This window comes from Balearica regulorum, chromosome 6 (genome assembly GCF_011004875.1).
Source record: "Balearica regulorum gibbericeps isolate bBalReg1 chromosome 6, bBalReg1.pri, whole genome shotgun sequence".
NCBI classification, from domain to species: Eukaryota; Metazoa; Chordata; class Aves; order Gruiformes; family Gruidae; genus Balearica; species Balearica regulorum.
This window is the reverse complement of record NC_046189.1, coordinates 14,661,626-14,687,299: the sequence shown is the minus strand read 5'-3', so window position 1 is coordinate 14,687,299 and position 25,674 is coordinate 14,661,626. Positions and strand designations below refer to the sequence as shown.

Below are 25,674 nucleotides of genomic sequence, written 5' to 3'. Positions count from 1 at the left end.
ACAGAGTGGAATAGGCTGGGGCAGTGGAAGTTTGTGCTGTGCATGCTTCATAGCCTCTCTCACTCCCCAAGCTCTTTCCAAGCTGTCTGAGCAGCCAAGGCCACAAGGAAAGGTTTGCCACAGTCTGTCATCTCACACTCTCAGTAAATCATCCCAGTATCATCTGGCTCAGAGCTCCAAGGAATCTGGACAACTTTGACAGAAAGTATGGGTAATGGACTGGGAAATCCAGTGGAAGACTTTTGGGGAACATGAGACCGTAAGATATGACTCTTCCCTGATCTGCCTCGAGACCTTAGGTCTCTCTGCCTAAGAGAGCAGCTAGAAAGCAGCCCTTTAAATGGACACTACTTCAGAGATATTGACTTACCAGTGGCCTGGGTACAATTCCCCGTGAAACTTCAACCTGGGATATGCATGTCGCTAAGAGACAAACAATACCATCTGCAGCCTGCCCCTTTGAGATGTCATCTCTGTTTATAGAAAAGAAGGGGGTGGCGAGCGTCTGTTAAAATGTATTATTTCCCAGCGTCATCTATGAGGAGTCATATATTTTAGTGGGACTAGTCAGTCAAAGCTGTCTAATGGCACAATGGTCAGTGCTCCGTAGCTTCTTCCTTGCAGTGGCTGCTGCAGAGAGACAGGGATGCTAAAAATAACACTTCTGTCCCAAAATATCTTGACTTAATTTGAGGGTGTATGTGTAGAGGGAGTGGTAATATTTCACATGGCTGGTGCCCTGTGACCTGCGCATCCCTGGGGAAGCACAGCTCTTTGGAGACCTGTGGGGAGAGTGGAGGAGTGAAACCATAAGCTCAAGGAACAGAGAAAATTTTATCGAGCAAAAAGAGATGTTTGTGTCACCTTCCCATAACTACAGGCTCTGAGGCAATTACCAACAGAATCAATAGGTTCAGCTTAAGCTAATGAAAAAAACCAGGGAAGAAAGATGCCCTCCCCAACCTGCACCCACGTTCTCATTTACCTTGGACAAAAAGCAAAATAAAACACGCCTAGATATGAATTCTTCACCAGAAGCAGTATTGTATACCCACTCACAGAGGGTAAGTGACTGCATGTGGTATACAGCAGTGGGAATTCAGGCATGTAATGTAATAACAAGAAAGGTTTTTTAGATTTGTTCAGGAACCCTGCTAGCTCAGACATTATAAAAAAGAATCCCAAACCTTCATGTCCATCTAGGTCTCAAAAAAAGTGAAATATGTCCCCAGTTTGAGCATAGTTCTTTACTTTGAAAACTTGCTGCAGGAAATGTGGGCAAACAGCACCTCACATCTGAACTGCACATTACTTTCCCTCAGCTGTTTACTAGTGTAATTAAATGCCACAGAGCAACTACTTAACCAGCTTCTTTGCTTAGTAAACTTTTCACTAGTCATTTGCATGCGATGTGGCAGCACCGGGTCCAAGCCTGGACCAGGGCTTCCAAGCAAAACCCCAAGGCAAGTAATAAGGAAAAATCTTCTAGTACTGCCTCTGGGGGTGAAACAGCAACACAACACAGCAGACCAGGACAGGACATGAAAAATACAGCATGCGCTTAGAGCTGACAGCCATAATGTAATGTGACCCCAGTCACACTGGTATATGATTAGCAAACCCGAAGGGATTGGGAAACAGCCCTGCTCTTAGGCGAAAGAAATCTTTCATATCCCCTATAGTCAAGCCCTCAGCTTTGTTTTATCTGCGAGATGGTATCTGAATGCTTTAGGAGAACAGGCTGCTCTACCAGATCATGTTAGTCCCTGCGTGTTCCTGTGCACAGGACTTTCCCCCAGGAGTGCCAGCTGAAGGAGAAGTGGTTTGTGGTGGTCCCAGAGGAGATCTGTGGCAGACTCCGTGGTGGTTTGCAAGCCTCCCGTGTGGCTGTCACACCGCGGATAGGGAGAGCTTGAGAATTTGTGTGCAATGCTTTTAAGTTCAGTTACTGGGAGCTGGCGGGGCGGGGGGGGCTCGAGGGGGAGACCAACTTTGTATGCTGCAGTGCAAGTCAGAGCCTCAAGCTACCAGTGTCGTGCTCGCTCTTTCTCTGTGGGCTCTCACAAAGGGGCAACCAGCAAGCTCTCTTCTCCTCTACCTCTTCCTCCCAAGGCTGCAGGTGGCTGGGTTCAGCCTGCATGCGAGCTTGGGCAGCTGCTGGCCTCTCTGGAGAGGAGCTGAGCATAGCCAACCATCATGACAGAACCTTTTTAGGGGGCAAAATTAGAGGCTCCAGCTTTCTTCTTCCTCCTGCGCACCCCTCCCCACACCGCACTGCACATCTGTGATAGTTTATTTCAGTCAGCTCAGTTTTACTCCTGAAATCTGCCTCCTTCCCTCTGTCCCAACATTTCATTTCCCTTGGAGTGAGGTAAATAAGTAAGTAACGGTAGTCAAAACCGTGTGTGTGTACCGAAGCCTGGAGTGCCAGGAAGCAACTGGTGTGTCTGATTTTCCAGTGAAAGTCCAGGTGCAGTCTCGGCAGCGCGGCTACTGTCTGCCTTTCAAGCAGATGTCTTCATCTAAAGCTCCCGCCGCCACCCCGCTCCCTTTGTGTGTCAGCGCAGGGAGGACGGGAGCGGGAGACAATATAAATTAATATCCATTGGAATGACAGCAGCTGGTGCCTTGCATAGCTGCAAACACGTGTCTTAGAAGTAGAGTGATTAGTCGTAAAACTGTAGAGCTGAATGTTTATGCTTGATCAATTACAGGAAAACAATAGATGGGTTTTTTTCCAAGTGGGAGGAGTGAGGGGAGGGAGGCTTCAGCCATGAGATGATTTTCTTCTGGTTTTTTTGGTGATGATAGCTGCAAAGAACATGGGGCCTTGTTACCGGAGGGATGGGCAAACAGCAGCTTCTGGGAAACCCACTGGTTGCTGGCTCTCGGCAGCACTTTTGAAAAACAAGATCTATGTGCAGTTTAGACTGCAAACTTCTTAACATTGAAGAGGGATGGACTCAGCTGCCCAAAGCGAGGAGCATGAGGGAATGAATTAGGCAAAGCTTTCTAGTGAATGAGTGTACACACTTATGTGTAGAGGCCTTCAGCTGTAAGAAGCCATTTTGGTTTGTTTCATTATCTAGAACCTCTCCTACTCCCCTGGTTAAGCAGAAGTGGTCCTGTCAGAGGAGCATCCCGCTAGTGGCTGCAGTGTGGCACAAGTCTGTGCCTACGGCTTCAGTTCCAATTCCTCAGCAGCTCTAATTGCAAACACAGCCTGTGTCCCTCCCCACATCTGCCAAAAAAAGAGAAATTGAGTTACATTTTGCAATAATTCTAATGGAAATGCTAATGGGATGAACAGTGATACGAAGCCAGTGAATGACCCAGCAATTTCATCTGTGCTGGCAACGGATGACCATCTAAACCATGTTCGGGTAATTCTTCCTCTCATTAGCAGCACAATAACTCATACGCACAAATCCATAGGCATTTGCTATAATTTTTTAACATGGCTGGAAATAGAAGTAAGCGCATGCAGTATGCGAGCATTACAGCATGCGTTGGTTGTAAATCTGTCTGGAAGCGGCCTCATCCTGTTCCTGGTTAAATCAGTGGGAATTTTGCCATTGACTTCAATGGAAGCAGGATGGGATTTTTTTGGACTTATTTTAAAGTGGGACTTTGTTTCTTTGGAACAAAGCTTTCAGATTCACAGCTACATTTCAGTACTTGGCTTGAACTCTGGTCAATTCACCTTTCATGTGTTTAACAGATGGGGCTTCTTTGCTGCTCACCTTCTGTTTGGCATCAGCACTGTAACCGGTCTCCTCTGGGTGACGGCCACCCGGGACCTGGCGCACACGGGACCCATGGCTGTGCTGTGGGACCGAGCCAAGAGAAAGAGGGAGCTGACATTGCCTTTCCTGGGCACCTTCGGTCTGAACGTGTTGGAGCACTTTGAAGAGAAAGCCACTGCCTCCATATTTTTCAGCAGGTGCAAGGCCAAAATGTTTCTTAGAGCACAGAGGAGAGAGGTGAGTGGTAGTGAGCAGCGCGAGGGCTTCTGCTCTGCCCAGAATGGGTCTATTAACTCTGTGTTGTGTCATGTAAAATGCAGGTAATGGCAATCACTCTAGTTTTCCCAAACTACCTGTAGCCCTTTGGGATAGCACTGTATTGCAGATACTAGGATATACATATACACTTTTGGCTTAAGTTTGTAAAGAAAAGAAGAGGCTTATATATGGTATATGACTATGTGTTTCTCTGCTGCTGCCACAGTATCTTTTGAAACATTGGGCCATTTCATCAGAAATACAAATCTCCTGCCAGGTTTGTAAAAAGAGCTGGGGAGAAAGGACAGAGACCACATTAGTGCCATCACAACAGGAAAAACCTGAGCTCAACCTTTATTATACACCCATGGATCCAACTACATGCTAAGCACCTCTAGGAAAGCAGCATTCATTTGTCCCATTGCTCACGGAGCTAATTACTTCATTGATACTCATTTTTGGTGGCTACAGTATGACAAATCCAGCTTTTTCTTTCTCTTCAAAGAGTACGCTCTCGTGCTGCTCCTTTCTAGCATTGTCCCTGCTCCCACCTGGCTTCCTTGCTGAGTACTTTTGGCTCCCCCTTCCCAGCTCTGCCTCTGCCCTGCTCCCCCCAAAGAGCCCCAGGCTCCTCTGCCAATTGTGTTCTTGCTTTCCAGGGAGACATTTCTTCTCCTTTGCACTCTGCTAGCTGTGTCATCTAAGCCCCCTCTCTCATTACTCACCCAGGACACCCCCTCTCAGCTGTTGATGCTTTACAGCTCGTCCCTCCACACACACCCCCATCCAAAATTTCCACCACAACAAAAAAACTCAGGAATGAGGCAATTAATATGTATTATTTCAATAGGAGGCTTAAAAACAAAAAGCTTTTGCAACAACTTCCCAGTCAGAACCACGGAGACTATTGTAAGGCAGAAAAACCTAAGAAACGGCAGCTGTAAAATATATTTAAAAGCCTTTATTCTTTCCTATCACAATGTGGCAAAAGAGACTAAATACAGCTTTCCATTTGTTTAACTAAAAGCTGCCATTCCTCAGTCTCTTTGATGATAATGATACCCACAGTTACAATCAAACTCCAGCACACACATGGAAAACTTTGAGCTCTGTACCAACTTTGCACAATGTATTATTAATAGCAAGATTCGCGAACCCAAATGCTCCGAGGTGCTGAGAGCAAGGGAAAGCCTGACTGTGCTGGGCTTATGGTTGATGCTGATAAATGTAGCACACTGAGGAGGAAAAAGAAAAACCTGCAGCTGAGGATTGTTTGTATTACAGTAGCCACTGGACCCACTGTGCTGCACATGGGGAGAGACCATTCAGGAGTTCAAAACTGAGCAGACAAGTCAGACCAGGGATGGAAGAGAAAAGGTATTAGCAGTCCCATTTTGCTAACGTCGAAACAAAACACAGTGTGGTAAAGGTCCGGCACTGCTGACGGGCTTACACTGGGTTGGGTCCTGGGTCACTTGTCTGGCTCAGGAAGACCAAATGACCCTACTGGTTCTCCTAATCCGCAACTGCATGGCCACAAAACCACCCCTCATTTGAGAGTGCCTGATAGTCGTTACTCTAGTGCACCTCTTTACTTCAGCAAATTCTCAGTGTTAAGCCTGAAGTTTGAACTTCTGAGAAGCACAGCCTGAATTTATGGAGGGCCACATGTTCCTAATGTCCTGTGAAGGCAGCTGAGCACAAGAGTGAAAACACTGCCCTGCCGTACGAGCTGTCCAGAAAATGGGCAGCTTCCTGACTATTGTTCTGCAGGTCCCAGTTCCCTGGAGGACCATCCAGTGTAGTTATTTGAGGCATGTGCCTCAGTGCCATCCTATTGACTGTGAAGCAGCGTTAGCACCATTGATTTCCATGAGAAGTTACAATGAAAAATCAATGGGGTCTGTGTGCAGGATCCTGGGGAGAGAGGGAAGACACATCTTGGGAAAAAGATCTACTCTGCAATGATGAGGAAGCAGCCCCATCCCCAAAGGGAAAGGGTGATTACTGACTCAAAACGTTCACAGAAGGGGAAAGGAAGCAGGGTAGAGCTCCTCTGAGATTGTGGATTTCTTGTGTAGGAAGCGGCGTAAATGCAAGGTCTGTCTTGAGATGTGCACATATGTCGAAGGGAGGATTACAAAGACAATCTTCAGCCTGATATATCCAACAGCGCTGTCTCCAGCAAGATCATAGCACCACTATGAAATGTTTAGGAAGGTAAGCATGTACATGAGTTCTGTGCCAACCATGCTTTGAAATGTTCTCAAAACACAGGAGTGTTTGGCTATGATGAAAATACAGCTCAGCATTGCTTCCAGCTATCAGCTGGGATCCTCTAGATCTGTTCCCCTTCCTGTCCTCATCTGTCTTTTATTAGCAGAATATACATGGCTTTTTCTGTTATGAGATTGCTTTTTGGGGTCACTGACACATTCTTGGTGACGTCAGGGGAAAAGCAGTGGCTCCCTTAGGAATCGCTGACTTTCTGGGACATCCTTGCCTTGTTCAACATTGAAAACTCATCTCCAAACAGCTGGGTATCCAGCAGCATCAGAAGAAAGTTCCTACCTCTGATATTGCACAGGCATAGTCAAATGGCAGTCTCTCCCTCAACAGTTTACAACTTAACCAAATGCAAAAGTAATCCACAGGCTTGTCATCCACGTTGTATCTGGCTCTTGGTTTTTGTCTGCTTTGTCTCTTCGGATTGTAAACTGTTTGAGGCAAGAACTGTCTTTGTGTTTAGACAGAGAGGTCCCAGTCCTTGCAGAGCCAGGTACTGTAATACAAATAAGGCACAATAATTTATTTTAAAATGAACATCAAAGAAAATAAAAGATTAAAAGGGAAAGAAAACCTTTCATAGCTCGAGGTGCCTCCCATGACAGTGCTCCAGAAGAATGTGCTATCTGCTGGAGGGAGTGTCTAACCCCAGTTGCTGGGAGGGCTACGTGACGTACCACCATGGAAGCCAACGCCGGAATGCGCCTGGGCACGGGGGGAGAGTGGAGAGGTCAAAAGCTAAAGCATGATAAGCAAAGGAGAAAGCCGTTTAAAATACACACACACATTTTCTTGCCAGGATCTATCAAGCCAAGAGCCAAAGCATGGTAATGGCATTTTGTTTATAAGGAAAAAGAAATCGCTTCTGTCCTAAGAATTTGTTTGCCGAGTGTCAGGCGAGGGGGGGGTGTGTCTAAAAGACCTGTTGGTTTAAGAATGTGTGTATTTTTAAGGAGGTGTTTTAATAAGATTGCTGGCGTGGCCCTCTATAGCACGGAGCACACAGCTCTGTAAGTACTTACTACAGAGTATGACACTCACACCGTGGAAGCCAGCCCGGCGGAAGTCAATGGCAGCACTTACAGTTAAAGACGTCATGCTGGCTTTGCTGGGCTCAGCCACTTGGGTCACATCCAGACGTCAGTGAAGTTGATGAATGAACTCCCATCAGCTTCAGCAGACTTTAAATGAGGCCCTTGGTTTGTGACTGTAACTGGGTAGGGGGTCCACAGATGTGCCCCTCTAATTAAGTCTGGAAAATGTGCTGTTGACCCTACCCTGAAGTGTGGTCCAACTGGAGCATCTCCAGTGTGAAGCTGACCACATGCTGCTGCTCTGTGGGTAGGGATCTGCAGAGACAACGCTCAGTGGGCCATTTTGGGTGCTTTTAGAAGATGAATGCGCAGAGCTTGGGTCACCTCACAGTAGCAAGAGGTTATCTGATTTTTCAGGAGTCTTAACTGCACCCCACAGTTACAGCGGGGTAAGAAACTCAAGCCCAATTCAAAGCCCTCAGTAACAAAGCCAACAGAATTGCCAGGCTCTGTTGGAGTGACAGACCACATTTGCAGCTCTGTGGTATCCTCTTTGCAGGAAAAGCTGTGGGGGATTGGTGCCTTCCTCACAACCTGGGGGCCAGCACCAGTGGCTGTGTGGAGAAGGAGGATACCAAAGCAGGAACCAAGCAGGTTATTCGCAGAGGGATGCGAATAAGGACAGGAGGGATGTCTCCTCGCAGACTTGGGGGTTTGTTGCAGTAGCTTCTGCTGTCATTAGCAAAGGGCCATGCCCATTGGTGTGTTATGGTGGTTCAGGATCTGTCCTCTCCAGCCTGGGTTACTGTGTGACCCCCCTCCCCTCCTCCATTTCCCCTTGCAGGTCCATTCACTGTGCCAAACAACAGCATGCAATCATCTTGTGGGGGTTATTTCTGCCTAATGTACTCACCCAGTGGGATTTCAGTGAACATTAAAGCAGTAGATGGAGCCTTTAATGAAGTTAACCTGCTGAAACCAGGAGAGCGTTTGGTTGAAGTACACCTGAAAGCCCTGGATTACACAGCAGCTGCTTCAAAAGAAACCCATTGCCTCCTTTCATACTGCTGCCATATTGAGAAATAATACAGCACCTTTATATTCAGCCTAATTTAGTCAGCCTGTTGAAGTCTGAAAGCTTTTTTTTATTAACTCTGAAGATGCAGGGGCTTTCCTCCACTCAGCCGGCACCGCCGACCCCTCCCGCACAGGCTGCTGCTCGGAGCAGGCCCCCAGCAGCGTGTCTGTGCCCCTCCCGCGGCTGAGCACCTCCCAAGCCGCCAGGAATTGCTCTCCCTCTCTCCGCTAATCCGATGATGGATTTTAACTCCATTAATTTGCTTCCTCTGTTCTCTTCCCTGTTTTCTGCTGTTTATTCATTTTCCCCATCCCCTTGTTCTTTGTTTCTTTCACCACCTCCCTTCTCCGGTCTTCTCTCCTTTTTTTCCTCTGTTTTTTTCCCTCTCTTCTTTTAATTTCTGCTTTCCAGGCTGCCTCAGCACTCCTCTCGTTTCCCTTGCAGGGGTGTTGCTCCCCAGCTCTCCCCGCAGCCCTCCGCCAGCTCCTGGCACTACGGCAGGGCGGTGCTGGCCTGGGGCCTGCGGCAGCCGCCTGAGCTTCAGGCCACGCTGCAGCCAGGCAGCGTGAACGCCGGAGTAGCCTCTGCACGCCAGCAACTCTCCTCCTGTACAAAATATCTGTGAGCAGGAGAGGTGGGGGGAGAAAGCAGCTCCCTACCGCCCTGCAGTTGGGCTGGCAGCTTGGAAAAATGTGGAGGGGACGTGTTAGGAGGAGGCGAGCAGTAACGGGTGGGCAGGAGTGGGGTGGGTGGGCGAGCGCTGCCCTGCCACAGCACCCGCAGAGCCACAGGGGCAGCCTCCGGGCTCAGCCGGCAGCCGCTGCTTTCAGCCACAGATCGGCAGCCATGGTACTCCCCGGGAAAAATTAACTGGGCAGCTTGCTAATTAAGCCACCTCTACACTGGAAGTTTATGGACTTGAATGCAGCGTGCCAAACTGCTTTCTGCAAGTTGGGGTATCGGCCTGCTTTTTGAATACGGATGAATTCCCCAGCAAATAGTCTGGCTGAAGACTAGGGCTAATGGGATGCTAAGGTAATTATTGGCTATTTGTGGCTATAAAATGAGATCTCGTAATCATGCACCTGATAGACTAATAAAAACATTTTATATGATGCACTTAGAGGTTTTTAGCTGAGGATCTCAAAGCACTTCTGGAGGAGGAAAACTGCTGTGAGAAGTCTGTCTCCGCAAGGTGTCGCGGAGACAACTCACACCGTCTGCCCCCGTGCCCCGCACTCCTGCTCCTCGGGTATCCTGCCCAAAATGTTTGAGTCCCTGCTCTCCTGCTGACTGACAATACTTAGGGTTTTATCTAGGCTGGGTATCATTTTTCCCCACTCTCATTCCTAGCCCTGTTTCAGCTCTGCTGTTTTGTTTTCTCTGGAAGGCTGTCAAGTTCTGCCTTGGAAATAGTGTGTTTTGACATAAAACTGGAGGAGAGACCCTGTTTGTCCAGCTACTCTGGAGCCCAGAGAAGGTTACAGGAATACATGATGCCTTGGTTTTAATTTTATTTTCTTTTAAGTCAGGACTGAGAAAGGCTCTAAGGAAAAGCTGGGGGGGGGTTCCTGCTTTACAGACACCTCCTGACGGTCAGTTCATGGGGTGAGACGGACTCCTTTAGAAAGAGGAAGATGTGATTGAAAATAAATGAGGCTGTATGATCAATATTGAAAAGGAGCTGCAATTAGAGGGAAGAGCAGAGCTGAATAGTGCCAGGGAAAACCCTAGGTACATGGGCCCTCAGGTCGGCAGCAGGGAACTAGGCAGTGTTTGAGGAGGCAAAGGCTTTCTGCTGGAGGGGAGGAGAGAGATGGGGGAAATTTCGCTGCATAACAGCTCTGAGTAACGCTTGGGCTGCAAAATTCCTTCAACCAAATTTAATGCAGATGGTATGTTAAATATTACAGTACCATTAAATTGCATATTGTCTCTTTTTCAGTGAGGCTTTGTGGATGTTTTTGACATACGGATATGGAAAAATGCTGCAGTTCCCGGTGGGTTTGGCGAGTGCTTACTCTTGGGTTTTAAATACCCACAGGAGGACTGAACAGAGAGCAGAGCCCTGAGCTCTTTGGCAGAAGCAGGACTTCCCCAGCAGGGAGAGCTGATGAGGTCCGGCCTTGCTTAAGGCACGGAGGAACGCTCACAGCAGCAGCAGCTGCCCCTGGAAACAGGCAGAGGTAAGTTCAAGGTGTGTAGCATCACCTTGTGCTCAGTTCCTTCAAACCTCAGAGACAGTCTGAGTCTTAAATGCTCCCAAAAGATGTATTTTTTACTCTCCGGTACCCGAGCTGGACTAGCAGGTGTCACCAGCTTGGTTGTCATCCTGTCCTGAACACCTGCAGTGATAGAAACTGCAGTACTGCTGCCTGGTATTTTAGTTGTGCCTTTTCTTTCCTGACAGCAGCATGTTGTGGAGAGGAGACTTGAGATCTGACACTAAACACAGGGCTGGATTTGTGGAGAGCTATTGAAAGCAGCTGAGAGAAACCTCTGTGGAGCAGCAGGTAACTTCATTTCCCGTCACCATTTTCTTTCCTAGGGTTATCTTCTCTTCACTCAGTCACAGATCAGAGCTGTTATCAGTTCAAGGTCGTGTTTGCACTCTTCTATTGACCTTAACCAGGGGAAACTCTGACTGAACGTAATGGGAGGAAAATTGCCCCTGTGCTGTATGGTGTGTGAGATGGGGCCGTCTCTGATTAGGGTTTGGTAACCTCTTCCTTTTCCATGCACATCTCAAGAGAGGAATGATTCATGCTGTTGGTTTATATTACACTCCAATATCTGTGCTATGGTTTGCGAGGGTTATTTATACACACAAAAAATCACACTTTGCTAGCTTGATAGTAGTCTAACTATAAGCAAGTAGTAAATAATAGTTGCATAATTCCACATCAAAATACAATAAATAAGGCAGAAGGCTCAGTTGCCACTGGCTTTGCATTGACTTCAACAGGTGTTGGAGCACATTTGAGGCACAGAAGATGCAAAATCAGGTATCAAAACACACAGCAGGAAGAGGGATGCTACAGCCCTCAGGGTAACGGCTGAAATATCAGATCTATCTGTCAGGCCAAATCTGTTGCTGTCAGTGAACTTCCACTGGCCTCAGAGGAACTCGGTGCGTTCGTGTTGTGTGAATGTGCTTAAACAGGTTGGCATCGTGATTTCATTGACGTGAGCTGGTGATGCTACCCATAACTGATAGACAGCAGAGTACAAAATAATTAGTCTCATCACCCTAAACGAATACCAGTGAAACGTTCGTACTTTCCCTCTCACCCACACAATGATGTATCTCACTTCTGCCACATGCCAGTATCTCTTCAATAATTACCAACTTAAAAAAACTGAGGTAATGTAGTTTTAATCCTTTTGTCCGCTGTAAATTTGGAAGTTGGAATCTATAATCTAGATTCTGACAACATAAAAAATTTGGTTTTAAGTAGCTTTTTTGGTGTGGGGTTTTAGGGCTCATTTCACTTGTGTGCTTTGAAATTTCACCTCTCAAACAGGAGGGAGGTGTGAGCTAGCCCCGGTTTGCCAGGTACCGGCTTTGAAGCCCGTTGCGGTCTGTGAATTTAAGTGGCGAGTAAATGCGAGGTCCCGGCGGTTCTGACCCAGGCAGGGACTCCTCACCTTCTCAGGGGCGAAGGCGAACAAACTTTCCGAGCACTCTTAAAGCAACTATGTGAACGCTGCTGTCGGCTTGTGTTTTTAAAGAGCATCTTAGAGAAAACTGGTTGGGAGCGTGGAAGCCAACCGCGGTGCGGTCCCGGGGAGGTTTCGCATCAGTCGCTCGTAGCAGCCTTTATTTACACCGCAACGCGGGCGTCGGCAGCGAGGGAGCCCGCTCCGGCACGGCGGCTCTGGCCGAGACACGGCGCTTCTGGGTCTGGGCCGGCAGCGGCGGAAGCCCACGAGCAGGGACAATCCTTGTCCTGATGCTCCCCCATCTGACAATTTCTGGGTGTCTCCCTTTCGCACAGCCCCGCTCTCTTGCAATTATTTCAATCGGGTTTTTCGATCCCTGCCTGCGCGGCGAGGCCGTGAGCGCTCGGGGAAGGGGCGGACCGGCAGCCGCGGCACGGCGGCGCAGCCGGGGCTCGGGGATGCGCCCGGCCCCGCGCACCGCGCTGCCCCCCCCCCCCCCCCCGCTCCGCTCCAGCGCTGCGGGAGCCTCCGCGTTTCCCCGCGGCTGCGGGCGGGGCGGGGCGCGGGGCGGGGCGCGGGGGGGCGGGGGGGCGCGGGGGGCGGCGCCGCCGCTCGGCGCTGACAGCCACATGCCGCCCTGCCTGAAAAGGCTGCGAGGTGCCGGCGGGGAGGGAGAGGAGGCGCAGACGGCGCCCCAGCCCGCACTGCCGCCGCCGCCGCGCCCCGGGGGATGCCGAGGCGCCGGCCCCGCGGGTCGCCCTAGGGGAGAGGCGCTCCGCCGGCACCGCCCGCCCCGCAGTCCCGGCCCGGGGGAGGCCGCCGCCGCCGCCCCCCGCTGAGCCCCGCCGGAGCCGCTCGCGAGTGGGGCGCCCACGCGAGGCGCGGCGCGTCCGAGGCAGGGAGGCGAAGCCCGGCCCCGCAGCCTCGGGTGGTTTGGTTTTGGGGTTTTTTTTTTAATTTATTTCGAAGGATGGATACGTTTCTTCTCGCGTGGGGATTTCTAGGGCTGTGCTTGCCCGGCTCCGGAGGCGCGGTGGAGACAGGTAAGGCGCCCCCCGGGGCGGGGGATGCCCCTGGCCGCGGGAGTCCTCCCCGCCCGCCCAACTTTCGGGTGCCCGGGCGCGGTCCCGGGCGCACGCACCGGGGCTTTTCCCGGTCTCGGGCATCGCATAGGGAATCAACGAAGGCTTGGCGCCGCCGCGCAGCTTTCGCGGTACGGGTTTTGGGGGTTTCCTGCGTGTGGCGGTGGTGGCGCAGCCCCCCCCCCCCCCCGGCAAGGCGCGCAGCGGGTGTAGCCGCTCAGCTCCCATCGCCCGGCGTGAAGGGGAGAGGGGACGGAACCGCACTGGAAAGTTGCGTGCTGGTTTTTGGGGGGGACACGGGGAAGGGAGGGGAAGAGGTAGGGACCAGCCGCATCCCGGACGCCCGCATCCGGATCCCCGCGGCCCCGTGCCCGGTTGCAACCTCGGGAAACTTTATGTGGGAAGCTAAAATCATGCGGCAGGGAGCGGGCAGCCGGGAGCCGGGCAGGGCGGCGCTGGGAGCAGGGGAGGCTTGCGGCGGCAGCGGCAGCCCCCCGGGAAAGCCCGTCCGCGCTCCGTGCGGCACCCGCGCTTACTTTGCAAACGCCGGAGTGTCCCGGGACCTGGCGGGTTCGTGGCGCATGGGGTTTGGGGGCGCGAGTGTGTTTTTTCTGGTCTTCGCTTAAGATAAGCTAGGCTGGACTGTCAGGAGGCGCTGGGATGAAGTCCCGATGCTGGAGTTCCTTCGGCTTGGGGACAGAAGAGGGGCAAGGGTGGGCTGAGACTGGGCCCCGTGCTCCCCGGCCACTGGCTTTGGGTCTGGCTAATGGGGGCAGCAGGGACCCCACCTGGAGCTGTCACTGGAGGAAAAGGATATGCCTCATGCAGCCGTCCACCGCTCTCTTGGGGCTCCTTCAGCGGTCAGCAGCCCAGGAGCTGCCTGGCAGGACAGTGGTGCCAAGCCAGCAGCTGCTGAGCTGTGGATTTCCTTTCCCGTTAACTGTGGCCTCGGGAATGTGTCTCAGCCCGTGGGGACGCGGGGTCCTGAGCCGCGGTCTGACCCAGGCAGCGTTAGATAGCAAGGCGTGATGTGCATGCGGCGGTCTCTGCCTTTCCCCCTTCCCCTGCCCCGGAGCGGCACGGCCACCAGCTCCCCTTTGGACAGGGAAGGGGGAGAGTCCCTGCCGCCTGAGAAAGTCCCTCTTTTTTGCAGCAGTGAAGCGCAGACGTTCCCGGCAAACATGCTCTGTGGTACATTCAGTTGCTGGTTAGCATCACCTCCTTCCTTACAGTTATAAAGGAAAGAAAAAAAATCCCATCTTTTGTTCAAATAGTAAAACAAATGAAAAGGCACTCGATGGGGTGAAGAGAAAGGGCAAAGTCCTGGGAGGCCCCTGCTGAGTGCAACAGTCCTTTCAGATGGTCCCTGCTGCAGAGGCAGTGTCTGGTCCCCTGGAGTGGGCATTGTGCTGAAGAAGAGCGGGCTGTAACCTGAGGCTCGCTCCTGAGGGTGCACTGACCAGCCTGGCTGCGATCCCTGTGGCTGCTGAGCCTGAATGTGTGCCTGTGTCTGTGTGCACATCCCCTTCTTATCCTCGAGTGGGCTCGGGATCAGGACTTCTACCTGGGAAGGGTTTTATGAGCCAACCGTGTCACTGAGGCCATTCAGTCACTGTAAGAAATGTTTATGTGAACGAGGGGTTTTCCCAGCGAAACAGCATCATCGCATGGTGTTGGAGCCAGCAAGGAAGTTGTCTCCCTGCAGCTGACACCAGCGGCTGTTTGCCGAGACGTTGTCGTGGTGCTGCAAACCCAGACAAATGACTTTATTGCTAGCCTAGTGTATGGGCTAACAGGATGCCAACCTCGATCAGGCTACGCTTAGCTCCAGTAAATTAGCCAGCCTAGTAAGAAAAACATGCCAGAGGTAGATGGATTTATGTTTCAGTCTGGTGTATCTGAAAGCCTTCCCCCATTATGAAAGTCCCTCTTAAGGTTCCCTAAGGGAGGTTAGTAGAGAGGGGAGATGTTTTTAATAGACAATAATATGATAATCCACATGGAAAAAACCCTTGTGCAATATTTCTACAGTAAGAGATAAACAGTGCAGCTGCCAATTTGTATGTAGCCAAGCAAACCCTGAGATAACCATGGAGGGGAGTGGGTGGGAGACCCTGGAAGATAAATCTGAAGGCTGGATGGCTGTGTGTTTTTCATCTTCCCGTAAAAAGCAATCAAGTAAGAAAGTTACAGATTTGAGTGACCCAAGTACTGAGCCGTTCAGATGATGTTTATGCAGCTCCGAGCAAAGCTCAGTCTTGAGTTCTTCCAAATAGTTTGCTTAAAAGCTGGTATTTTTAGTAATGACTTAGGAGATGTAGCAAGGTGGGGAGGGGGACCAAAACAAATTGCTGCCAAGCAGGCACACGGTCGCACACATACAAACATGCGCACATACACCCACGCAAGCTTGAGTGTAATGCTTGTGCTGTTAACTCGGCTCTCACTGGGAACAAAAGCTTTTTTAGCCTAGGAATCAGACAGTTGTCAGGAGCATCACTGAAAACGACTGATACGAGCTCAGTGGGGGGCTCTGACCCAGGTTAGGATGCTGCATTTTGTTTTCCTAACTTTCCTGCCACAGAAAATCATGATGGGTGGTGTCTGGAGTGATAGGCAGGCATACTGGTCCCAGGGGGCTCTACAGAGGCACTTCCCACCTCCCTGCCCTGCTCCTTCTCCCCCCTCACCCCTTTCCTAGTATTTACTCTGTGTTTGGTACTTTGTGCGTGGCGTAGAAGGTTAAAATGAGAAATAAACCTGCTTTGCTGGGCCAGACAAGGCAGTGCTCCCCATCCCAGCAGCGTGCCGCTCCAGCCAAGCAAGTAGGCTGGTTTCCTAGCAGAAACCTCCAGTGCTGCCAGACTCCAGGACATGGTGGCCTTGTAGCACAGATAGCCTGGGAGGAGAAAGCATCCTTCATGGGGTTTAGGAAGCTGTCAGGTTCAGATAAGGCTGGGATCCTATCCTGTGGGACCCCCAGTTGTATTAATAAGGAAAAATTAATTTTTAAGCACTGGGATTGCTGCCAAATTATATGACCTCTGACAGACCAGCTGTGCTAGGAAAATAAATTGTCTATATCTGAGACCTGTGATCCTATCTGAAATCGAAATAGAAGAAGTCGGCATTTAGCCACAATGGTGGGGGCAGATTGCAGCAGCCTGAGAGCAAACTGGAAGCTGCTAAACTTGCTCTCCATTGTGCGGTGAAGTCACCGCCACCACGTCCCCATGGGGTCTCAGGAATACAGTTGTCTAATCCGGGAAGTGTGGAGAGCTGATGTGCCTGCACGCACCCCACCCAAGCTGGGGCTGACAGTGTCGGCACAGAGGTGGGGGCAGAAGCGGGGTGTGAATGTTTCCAGCTCTACCCTCACTCTGTAACAGCCCTTTGACACATTTCTAATTATAATACACACACAGACAAAGAGGTAGCTGGGCTATTTTCGAAATCCTGTCTACACCCTGGTGGAAACTGCACTACTAGCAACAACATAAATCAGGGCTGTTGCTAGCAGCGTTGCACACGGCTTAGCGCTACAGTAGCATGGTTTTAATCATACTCGGAATCAAAGGGTCAGCCTTCTCCCTGCCTGAGCCAAATCGCAATCTCAGAAGGCCAGATCCTGAGCCAGGCTTGATGCCTGTGCAGTGAAAAGACACAAGCGCAGACACGGAGGAGAGGTTTGTCAGCACGAGGTCGGCAGGCACAGGGCCAAACACTCGAAATCACAACTTGGATCTGTAACCCTTTCTGCATGCAAGCAGTGCCTGTGGATCGCGTGCAGGAGGACAGCTAGGGTAATGCTGGGGGGCCGGGGCCCTGACCGCAGCCTTGGTGAGGCAGCCTCTTCCCAAACAGGCTGGGGAAAAAAGGGGTACTAGCAGTGAGTCGGCATGCAGAATAGCCCGAAGTATTACTTGCAGGGATGGATGGCTGCAGAGACTTTCTGTCTGAATGCTTCTCCCCCTCTCTTCATACTTGATGAGTCAAAGAAAATAGGCCCCAGAGATGAAGTGCTGGGCTCTGGGTCTTTCAAACCTGCCCTGATTTCTCCCTGTGCATTTGAGACAAAGGCAAGACATCTGCCCAGCTGTTCTGGTGGGTCACTCCTAGCTGTGAAGTGGGTCTGTGTGGGGCTTGAATGCCTGCCTTTCTCCACGTCCCTCCTAGGAACGTGGTGAAGCCAAAAGGACACTGTCCTTTCACTCTGCTTTACGATTTGTTGAAAGGCTCCTTTGGACCCTGTTTTTTAGGGGATGCCTGTGGGGAGAGGAGGGAGGAAAACCCCAATCCCTTGTGTACGTAGACACATATGCACACACTTACTATCTCCTTGGTTCCTTCTCTCTCTTCGCAAGCACACAAATCTCTACCTTTTCTCTTACGGACAGAGCCCTCCGGTCCCCACCACCTTGCTGCCTGCCACACACACGCTCCTGCATCTTTCCCTTTCCTGCACTCTCCCTCGTGCTCTCAGAGCCCCTCGGCAACTTTCTCCCCCATGCGCACCCCCAGGCTCGCTCCTGCTTTCCTCCCTGACCGCTGATTATGTGCTCAGCAGGAAACAATGTGTTTAAGATGCTCGCCAGAATGCGTAATAACTTCGTCGCTAGTAGTGAGGCTCAGCAGTAGTTGGATTTGAGCAAGCCGTCGTAAAGGCTGAAGCCACTGCTGCTCGGCAGCATGCGTGGAGGGAGCTGCGGCGGGGCCTCTCCCCAGGTGGCTCCGGAGGGGCTGCTTCCCCTCCTGTTCCATCCCATCCCATCCTATCCATGGGGCTGCCCACTGCCGAGGCACCGGGTTTTGCTCTGCAGCTCTAACAGGGCCCTTGGGAGGGAGGTCTGAGCCAGGGGTGGTGCGGGATTCAGAGAGGCTCTGCCAGCCGCTTTGGGAAGAGGCAGGAATAAACTGCCATTGCCCGGTGGGGAAAGCCAGGACTCAGTTTTTATGAAGAACGGACCCTGACAGATGGGCTCGAAAGGTGTGAGGGAGCTGGGAGGGCGCAGGGGGAGATGAGAGACAAGATAGGCTTTCTTTCTTCTTGGAATTGTTGTAATAACAATACTAATTAGTATTTCAGAGGCATCGAACACCTTTCATCAAGCCTGAAGCTCTTTAGAGAGGAATCCTAGGTGAATCCATGGCTCTTTCTTTAATGTGTGGAATTAGAAATGTCTCTCGCTTTTCCTCCGTGGCCCTCAAACCAGCCTGTTATTGATAGCATTCACGGGGCTGGCTCTGCAAATTGATTCATCCTCATATTATTTCCTAGTGTAGCCTACAGGTAGGGCGGCAGGCTGCCATGCAGGCAGACTCTGCTTTTTTTCTGCCTCTGCTCTGAGCTTTCAAGCCTCCCTGAGTCTCTGTTTCCCCACCTACGGTACTGGCGAGGTTTCCTCAGAAACTATCCGATCCGCAGCTTGAAGGTCTTCTGGAGCTGCCACCTATTCCTGGGAGATGGCAGTGTGTTTCCATGAGACTTCAAGAGCTTAACACAGAGGCAGGAGAAGCAGGCGTGATTCCTGCAAGTTCAAGATGCAATTATTCCCCCTCCCTTGCACATGCATGCACACATTCACGCACTCTTTCAAATAATTACTGGAGTAGCCAGGAGTTGTAATTCCAGTCCCACCGATTACATTTGCAGGCAAGCCGGGAGAATTGTGTGCACACGCATCTATATAAAGACTAACACTATTAGGCCGGTTGCCCTGTTGGAATTGCATTTGCCTGTGATATATGATGGCAAATAACAAAGTTAGCAGAGGTGCCACCATGTAAAACCAGGATATGAAATCTCATCAAAGATACAAGGCGGGGGGGGAGGAAGAGAACCACCAACACCCCAAAGTGGCAACTTTAAAGGTCAAGGTTGCCACTGACTAAAGTGGTACGAGGTGATGCCAGCCCCTGGAAGGCGGCTATCCAGAACCACAGGTGTGGAAATCAGCTGAACTCCAGTGATTTCAAAGCAAATTACCCAGATTTGCATGCAGGATTTGGCCCTCTCATTTTCCGTGGTGAAGCTTGAGTAGATCTCTATTTCAGGTTTCCACTTAATTCTTCTGTGGATTAACATGGCAAAGAAAGTGTAGGTATCGGAAATCTCCAAATCTCCTTCTCTCTTTTCCTGCCTCCAACGCTCCCTTCTTATTTAAAAATAATTTAAAATGATCTCTTTTTGCAAAGGCTCACAGCTAAAATGTTCCATTTGCTGAGCTTTCCAGCGTTCCCCTCTCACTGCTGTCCAGCGCTATAAAGTGAATATATTGCATCCCTCCACAGTTGCCTTAGGAAGTGGTCAAACGGCTGCATTCCTCAACTGACGGATTGGCGCGTTCCTTTCTTGCTTAAGCCCAGACAGTGTTTTTATGAGCCTGTCTCATGACAGGCTTGAAACTCTTTGAATCAAACAAAATCTTAGTTCCAATCACAAAAGCAGTCTTTAAATTCTGCTTTGCTGAATTCTGCTTTTCTCTACTTTTAAGTGAAATTGTAGTTAAACTGGAAAAGGCCTGTGATGAAATGTTATGGGGATTTTCCCCGGTTGTGTGAAGTCCCAGGATGTGGGTACCGTTCTGGGATGAAATGTGCATGTAAGTGCTTTGTGTTGTTTGGGTGTGTTTGTCTGTTAATTTGTTCAGGAAGCCTTTGAAGCTTTATCTCGCAATCCAAAGCAAACATGCTTCTGCTAAAATGATCTATGCTACTGGGATAAAATATCTAATCTTATTAGCTTCCTCTGCACTATGTCCCTCTCCTTGGCCAATGGTTAAGCTGTATCATTTAAATCTGAGATTCTCATTTGTGTTCCTGCCTGATGTGAAAGTTGTGCCGTAGGGTTTGGGGTGAGAGCCCCTGCCACGTTAGCTGTGCCCAGACTCTCCCCCAGGGCCAGAGCCTGGGGAATGAGGCAGGACAAATGTTAACAATAATGAACCCTCAGCAGAAGAGATTTGTTTCTCCTCTCCACGCCAGGATTTGGCAAAGTGCTTGGGTGCATGTGGACCTTAAAAAACTTTGCTTCTTGAGGAGCCGTTTGACTCTAACGGGACTGAAATGCAGGGTTTGCTGCACAAGGACTCCCGCCAAGTTCAGCAGCTTTGAGAGCCGTAGACTGTGCGTGCCAGGACCCATATTTTGCTGCGCTGTTGGAGGGTTGGCAGGGCAAATCTACTCTGCTCAGCACTGAATCCTGGGACGTAGAAATCTTCTGCGGTGGTTGGATGAGAGCATGGAGCTGGGCTGTGAGGGTCTCATGCGAGGAAGAGAAATAAGTGACGAGGCCAGGCGGTGCATCCCTTTGCTGTGGGACTCCAGGAATCTCTCTCCCTTGCTCCTTTGCTGCCCTCGAAGGCTGCTCTTTCCGAGCAGCACTGACTCTGCTGCTTGCCTCTAAGGCAACAAGAACATCTTAAATTTTGTGCGCAGCCCTGAATTACATCCCCAAAGTAAACTGAACCCGGCAGATCAAAACATGTGATAGTTTTCTGCTGGACGCTACAAGCTCTGAGAGGCTGTAGTATGTGTGTTTGTTGTGAAACGAGCCTCTCTGGTGATGATTATTTTTGTTACAGGCAGAGTTGGCTTCAGTTTCTGTGTTGAAGGTCCAACAATAACAGTGAGCCCTGCCCTCCTGGGGTGAGGGAAATCCAGAGAGGTTTAATCGGCAGGAAATTCAAGTAGGAGAACGCTCTGCTCCCAGCCTAAGGTTTCAGCATGCGCTGATGAGCTGCAGAGCTGAAAAACCCCAAGTGGGGGTGGAGGTTCCTGGGGCCTGGCTGTTATTTTTGGGTCCCCTGAGTGATGATTGCTCGTTGGAGGCAGGGGGAGACTTCATCAGCCTGGATGTCTCCAGCAGGTCAGGGCAGGGAAAGAGGGATCTGCCCCTTGCAAAGGGTGAGGACCTCAGCTGCTGATACCCATCTCTGTGGGAAACTTCGGAGCTGCCCACCATATGCTGTGGTGTTTGCAGGAGCCTACCCTCATGAGCTTCTCCAGGCCTTCCTTTACAATCCCTATGGCTTGGTTGTCATCCTCTGGTGTAGTTCCCTTGTTGGGGTGGTCCTGCAAGGAGAGGGTTGCTGGGATAATGCAAGTCATGTTGTGGGTCTTAATGAAGGAGGGGATCTGGGGATTTCCCATCCTGAACGCAGCCTGCTCCAGCACTGCCAAGGAGTCCCGACCTGCATAGCCTCTGTTGAGGAGCCTGGCTGCTCTCCCGTGGCCTTGCCATCAGCACAGCACTCCACTGGTCCCTCCACAGTGCGGGCTGGCAGGAGCCCCAGCAGTTTGCTTTCAATGCCTGCATTTTGCTTACTGAGCAACGGGATGTCCCACGCACCTGGCAGACTTGGCTTATACTTCAGAATTTAATTTTAATTTTATTAAGTGAATTCAGGTCTGGCAAAAGTTGCCAGAGCCCATTAGCTGTGGAGCGTGTCTTTCTTCCAAAGCATACAGCCTGGACAGTAGCCATGCCACTCACCTTTTTTTTTAATTATTATTTTTGCATGGATTAAATGCATCAGTTTGAAAGGACACATTTATGTAGAAGCTTGACCCTCTACTGTGTACAAAACAGGCCTGATTTTATATAGAAATCCAGTGCTTGGCATGTATGCTGAGGCAAACCATTTGCCCATCAGTGGGCCCAGTGATTATCTGCTAGATACCAGTGAATCAAAAGAGAAAAAGCCTGACAGAACAGTTACAAAGATATTAAAGTCATTTTGCCTCTTCAGATAACTCTAAGAAGTCCCGGTTTCCCTGGTACACTGTTGCCCACCACGTGGACTGGTGCTGTGCATGAACAAGGCAGCGCTGTACTGAAGTAGCCCCCTTCGTTTCTCTGGCCCTCCTTGGGGAGGGATGAATGAGAGGACAAAATCTATTCCTCTGAGAGACCTCACAGGGCAAGGGAGAGGTTTTGAGATCAGGGTAAACCTGGATTTCTGCTCCTAAGTTCATTTGTCACAGAAGAACCAGAGCAAGCTGGAGCCTGACACCCCTGTTCACATTGCAGTTCCCCTCCAGGTTGAGCTGCAACGGCTCACAGAGTATTGATAGTATCCGGCGCGAGTAAGGGGCTAGCAACTTCTGAGTGGTGGGTGATGTTGGTGGTATCAGCCTAGCGGGTAGCATGTGTGTGAAAGCTGGAGAGACGGGGAGGGGATGACGAGGTGTGGAAGGATTGACTGTATTTTCATTGCTTCGAGACTTTGCCCTTTCCAAGAAAAATAATCTGCAGCTTGAATATTTCTCTTTGCTGGAGGGGGTGGACATGTGTGCAAACGAGGTGTGAATTTTTATGAGAAGGTGTGAAAGCGCGTACATGAGTGAAGTGTGAATTACACGTCTATTTGTACGTTGATGTCAACAAGTCCGTGAATTTCTTCCTTCCACGTGAATGTCTCTCTTTCTCTCTCTTTCCCCCCCAAACCCACATAGACACGTGTGTGGGCAAATATGCCTTGCTGAGAGAAGAGATTTGTGCAAGAATGTAGGTTTGTAAATGTTTGTGTGTTGAGCAAGCTCTCCTGTGGAACAAAACCAGATGTTTTTTGGTATTCTCAGTTCTTCTGTGGCAGTGTTGTGATTTTTCCCCTCATATTTTTCAAGATACTTACAGGATTATTTTAAGAAAAAAGGGAATGCTGCAGAGATGCCTTTGGGTGTGTGAGAAGAAAGTTATTTTGAAGAATGAATGTGTTAGAGGGCATTAAAAATATGGGGGAATCTGAGACAGTGCTTTTTCATGGCGAAGGAAGCCTCACTCCCCCACGAAGGGCCCTCCTGTTGCCCTTGTTCCCGCACAGGGCACGTGCATTTTTCTGCAGGCAGCATGCAGGCAGCGTGCAGGCAGCAGGTTGTTTATTCAGAGTGTTTTTTTCCAGGAAGCATTGCCGCAGAGGGGTCTTGCCTCGCTCCTTGCATTGGCTCCGGCAAGAGGGCAGTTTGAAGGCGGGCTGGGATGTCCCCACTGAGAGCGGGCAGACTTGCGACAGCCTGGTAGGGGACACCCCTGGGGCCTGGCAGACCCCGTGGCAGAGGGACAGAGCCAGACCCACAGCGTGGGGTTGAGCCCACATGAGTCTGCACTGCTTTGCTTCCCCCAGGTGGTCCCAGGGCTTTGCAGCAAATGCTGCTGTAAGAGGGACAAAGACAACCCTCAGGGCAATGGGGAGCACTGCAGAGTCCCTCAGCTTGCAGAGCCCATGGGGTGCGAGACGTGTGGTTGCTCTCCTACACCGAGATGTTCCTCCTGTGCCTCAGCTCCCTCAGGGTATGGGATATGCCTCAGGCTCAATCCCAAGGTGTGCATATCTGGGCCCCGGGAAAGCCCACCCGCACCCTCCAGCAGGACCGAAGCCCTGGGGACAGCACTGCAGCAGGGAAAACTACGAGGATTTGCATCCCATGTTGTACACCGTTGCTTATTGGCAGGGAGGGGAGAGCCTTTCTGCAACGTGGGACCAGGGTCACCCTATATTCTTGCCACCCTCCCTGTGGAGGAGCTTAGGGTTTTGCTGGAGTTTGCCCATTTTGCTGGGGTTTTTTTGCCCATTTTGCCGGACATGAGGAGGCAATTGCTGTCTTCCAGGGGCAGCTGTGGCAGCCCATGGGGCCATGGTGCTGGGACAGGGCAGTGGCAGGGAAGAGTGGGCAGAGAGAGGCATGCAATAAGGGCCCCGTGGAGAAAGGGACTTTGTTGGGATTTGTAGTGTGTTATCAATTGACCCTGTGATGCAGATTTTCCTCCCAGCAAGTAATGCAATAATAAATTTGATTTGCAGCGTTCATGAGATTAAATGTTTTTTTGAAGATGAAATCACCCTCCAGGGCCTGTTCTAACCCAAAGCTGAGAGTGCTTCCTCTGCTCACCACGCAGCTGTTGCCAGCCATTTGTGGGCTAGCCCCACAAAACCACCACTGCTGATTATCCATGTCTGCAATTCCAACAGCTGGGTTAGCTTGAAAGGTTTCAGGGACAGGAGGTCAATCTGCCAAGATGGGGTGGTGGGGGCAGGCGGGTTGGGGAAGGGAGAGCACAGCAAGCAGAGAAGGGCTGTCGTGGGGCCGTGGGCTGGGGCCAGGAGGACTGGACGCTGCCCTCAGCTCTGCCGAGGCCACAAGGGTGGGCCTGGGTTTGCCATCAGCCCCGCAGTGCCTCAGTTTCCTTCCTTGGGAATGGCAAAGCTTTCTGCACTCCTGCAGCTGTATCGAGGGTCGTATATGTCCAAATTTTGGTGTCTCCCAAGGCATCTGTGGGAGACTGCCACAGCGCAGCTTGCAAAGAAGGTAAAAAAAAGAAAAGGGATAAAATGAGGCAGCTCCAGATGATCTGATATCAATCTGTCTCTTACTTTATGGCTCTGTAATGGGCTCAGCAAGAGCATTTATTTCTCTTTTCTGGTCTGTATGAAATGTGGTATGTAAGTGTGGCAGGAGGTGGAGGGGAAAAGGAGTAGGTTTGTTGTAGAACAATTGCCCTTGCCCAGAGATTAATATGAAATACTGGAGTACCAAGCGGATGTCAATGGCCTGAACAATGGCCTCTATCAGACCACCCCTAGCAGTGGCCCAGAGGGACTGGCTGTGCGCGGCCGATGCCCAGAACCCATTTCAATGCCTTGTTCTCTTGTGTCTCTGCAGCTCAGCCGTGCGGGGGCCGCCTGAACTCCAAGGATGCCGGCTACATCACCTCCCCGGGGTACCCCAATGACTACCCCTCCCACCAGAACTGCGAGTGGGTCATCTACGCCCCTGAATCCAACCAGAAGATTATCCTTAACTTCAACCCTCATTTTGAAATCGAAAAGCACGACTGCAAGTAAGAGCCTTCCTCTTCCTCTTTAGTACATAGTCGCCTCTTCTTGCCTAGCAGCATGGGCCTCATACTTGAAAACAAGCATTGTCCTGAGTCCTCGTAGCACTGCATCTCATTGCCTTTTGGGGCAAGTGTGCCTCTACCAACTGGGTGGTTATAAAATGCTGCTTTGGACACACAGGATGAGCCTACCTGCATTGAACTGGTGGTTCTTAACTCAGCCTGATACCACCTGAAAGCGAGAGCTAACTGGCTTTCAACCTGAGTTTGACTTTAGTTCAAAGGCAGCTTGTTTTTCTCGGTGTCAAAGTGGCCTCACTGTCCTTTTAAACCATGCTGGGAAAGCAGAGCAATTTCCTGGTGTGTGAGTCGGCCCAGGTATGGCACAGAGCACCCTAGGGCTGGAGACCCAGGGTCAGGCCATGTGAGGCTGGGGGGCTTGGGGGTCCAAGCTGTTTGGGCTGGATCTGACTCTCCACAGTGCTTATTCTGTTGCATTTGGTAAACTGGGGGTTTGTTTTTATCTGCTTTTTTAATTCTTTGCTTCTGAGAAGGTACTTGGAAACTAGATGTCCGGGAAAAACAATTAACAGCTAGTAAAGAATAATTAACGGCATCAAAGGGCACCATAAAAGGCTGAGTTAATAACATGGTCTCAGCAGACATATAAACCTGTGTGTTTAATCTGGAA

General features: G+C 50.6%; 1 protein-coding gene across 6 annotated transcripts in view; it reads left to right on the top strand.

The window, feature by feature from the left end:
* The first annotated feature begins 12,854 nt into the window (after window positions 1-12,854).
* NRP2 (neuropilin 2) overlaps window positions 12,855-25,674 on the top strand; it is an 88,583-nt gene continuing 75,763 nt past the window's right edge. For all 6 annotated transcript variants that reach the window (XM_075756442.1, XM_075756440.1, XM_075756441.1 and 3 more), the window contains exons 1-2: window positions 12,855-13,108; window positions 24,809-24,986. In XM_075756442.1, coding sequence (XP_075612557.1) covers window positions 13,036-13,108; window positions 24,809-24,986 — 251 coding nt within the window. In that variant the 5' untranslated portion in view covers window positions 12,855-13,035. The remainder of the gene's footprint in view (window positions 13,109-24,808; window positions 24,987-25,674) is intronic.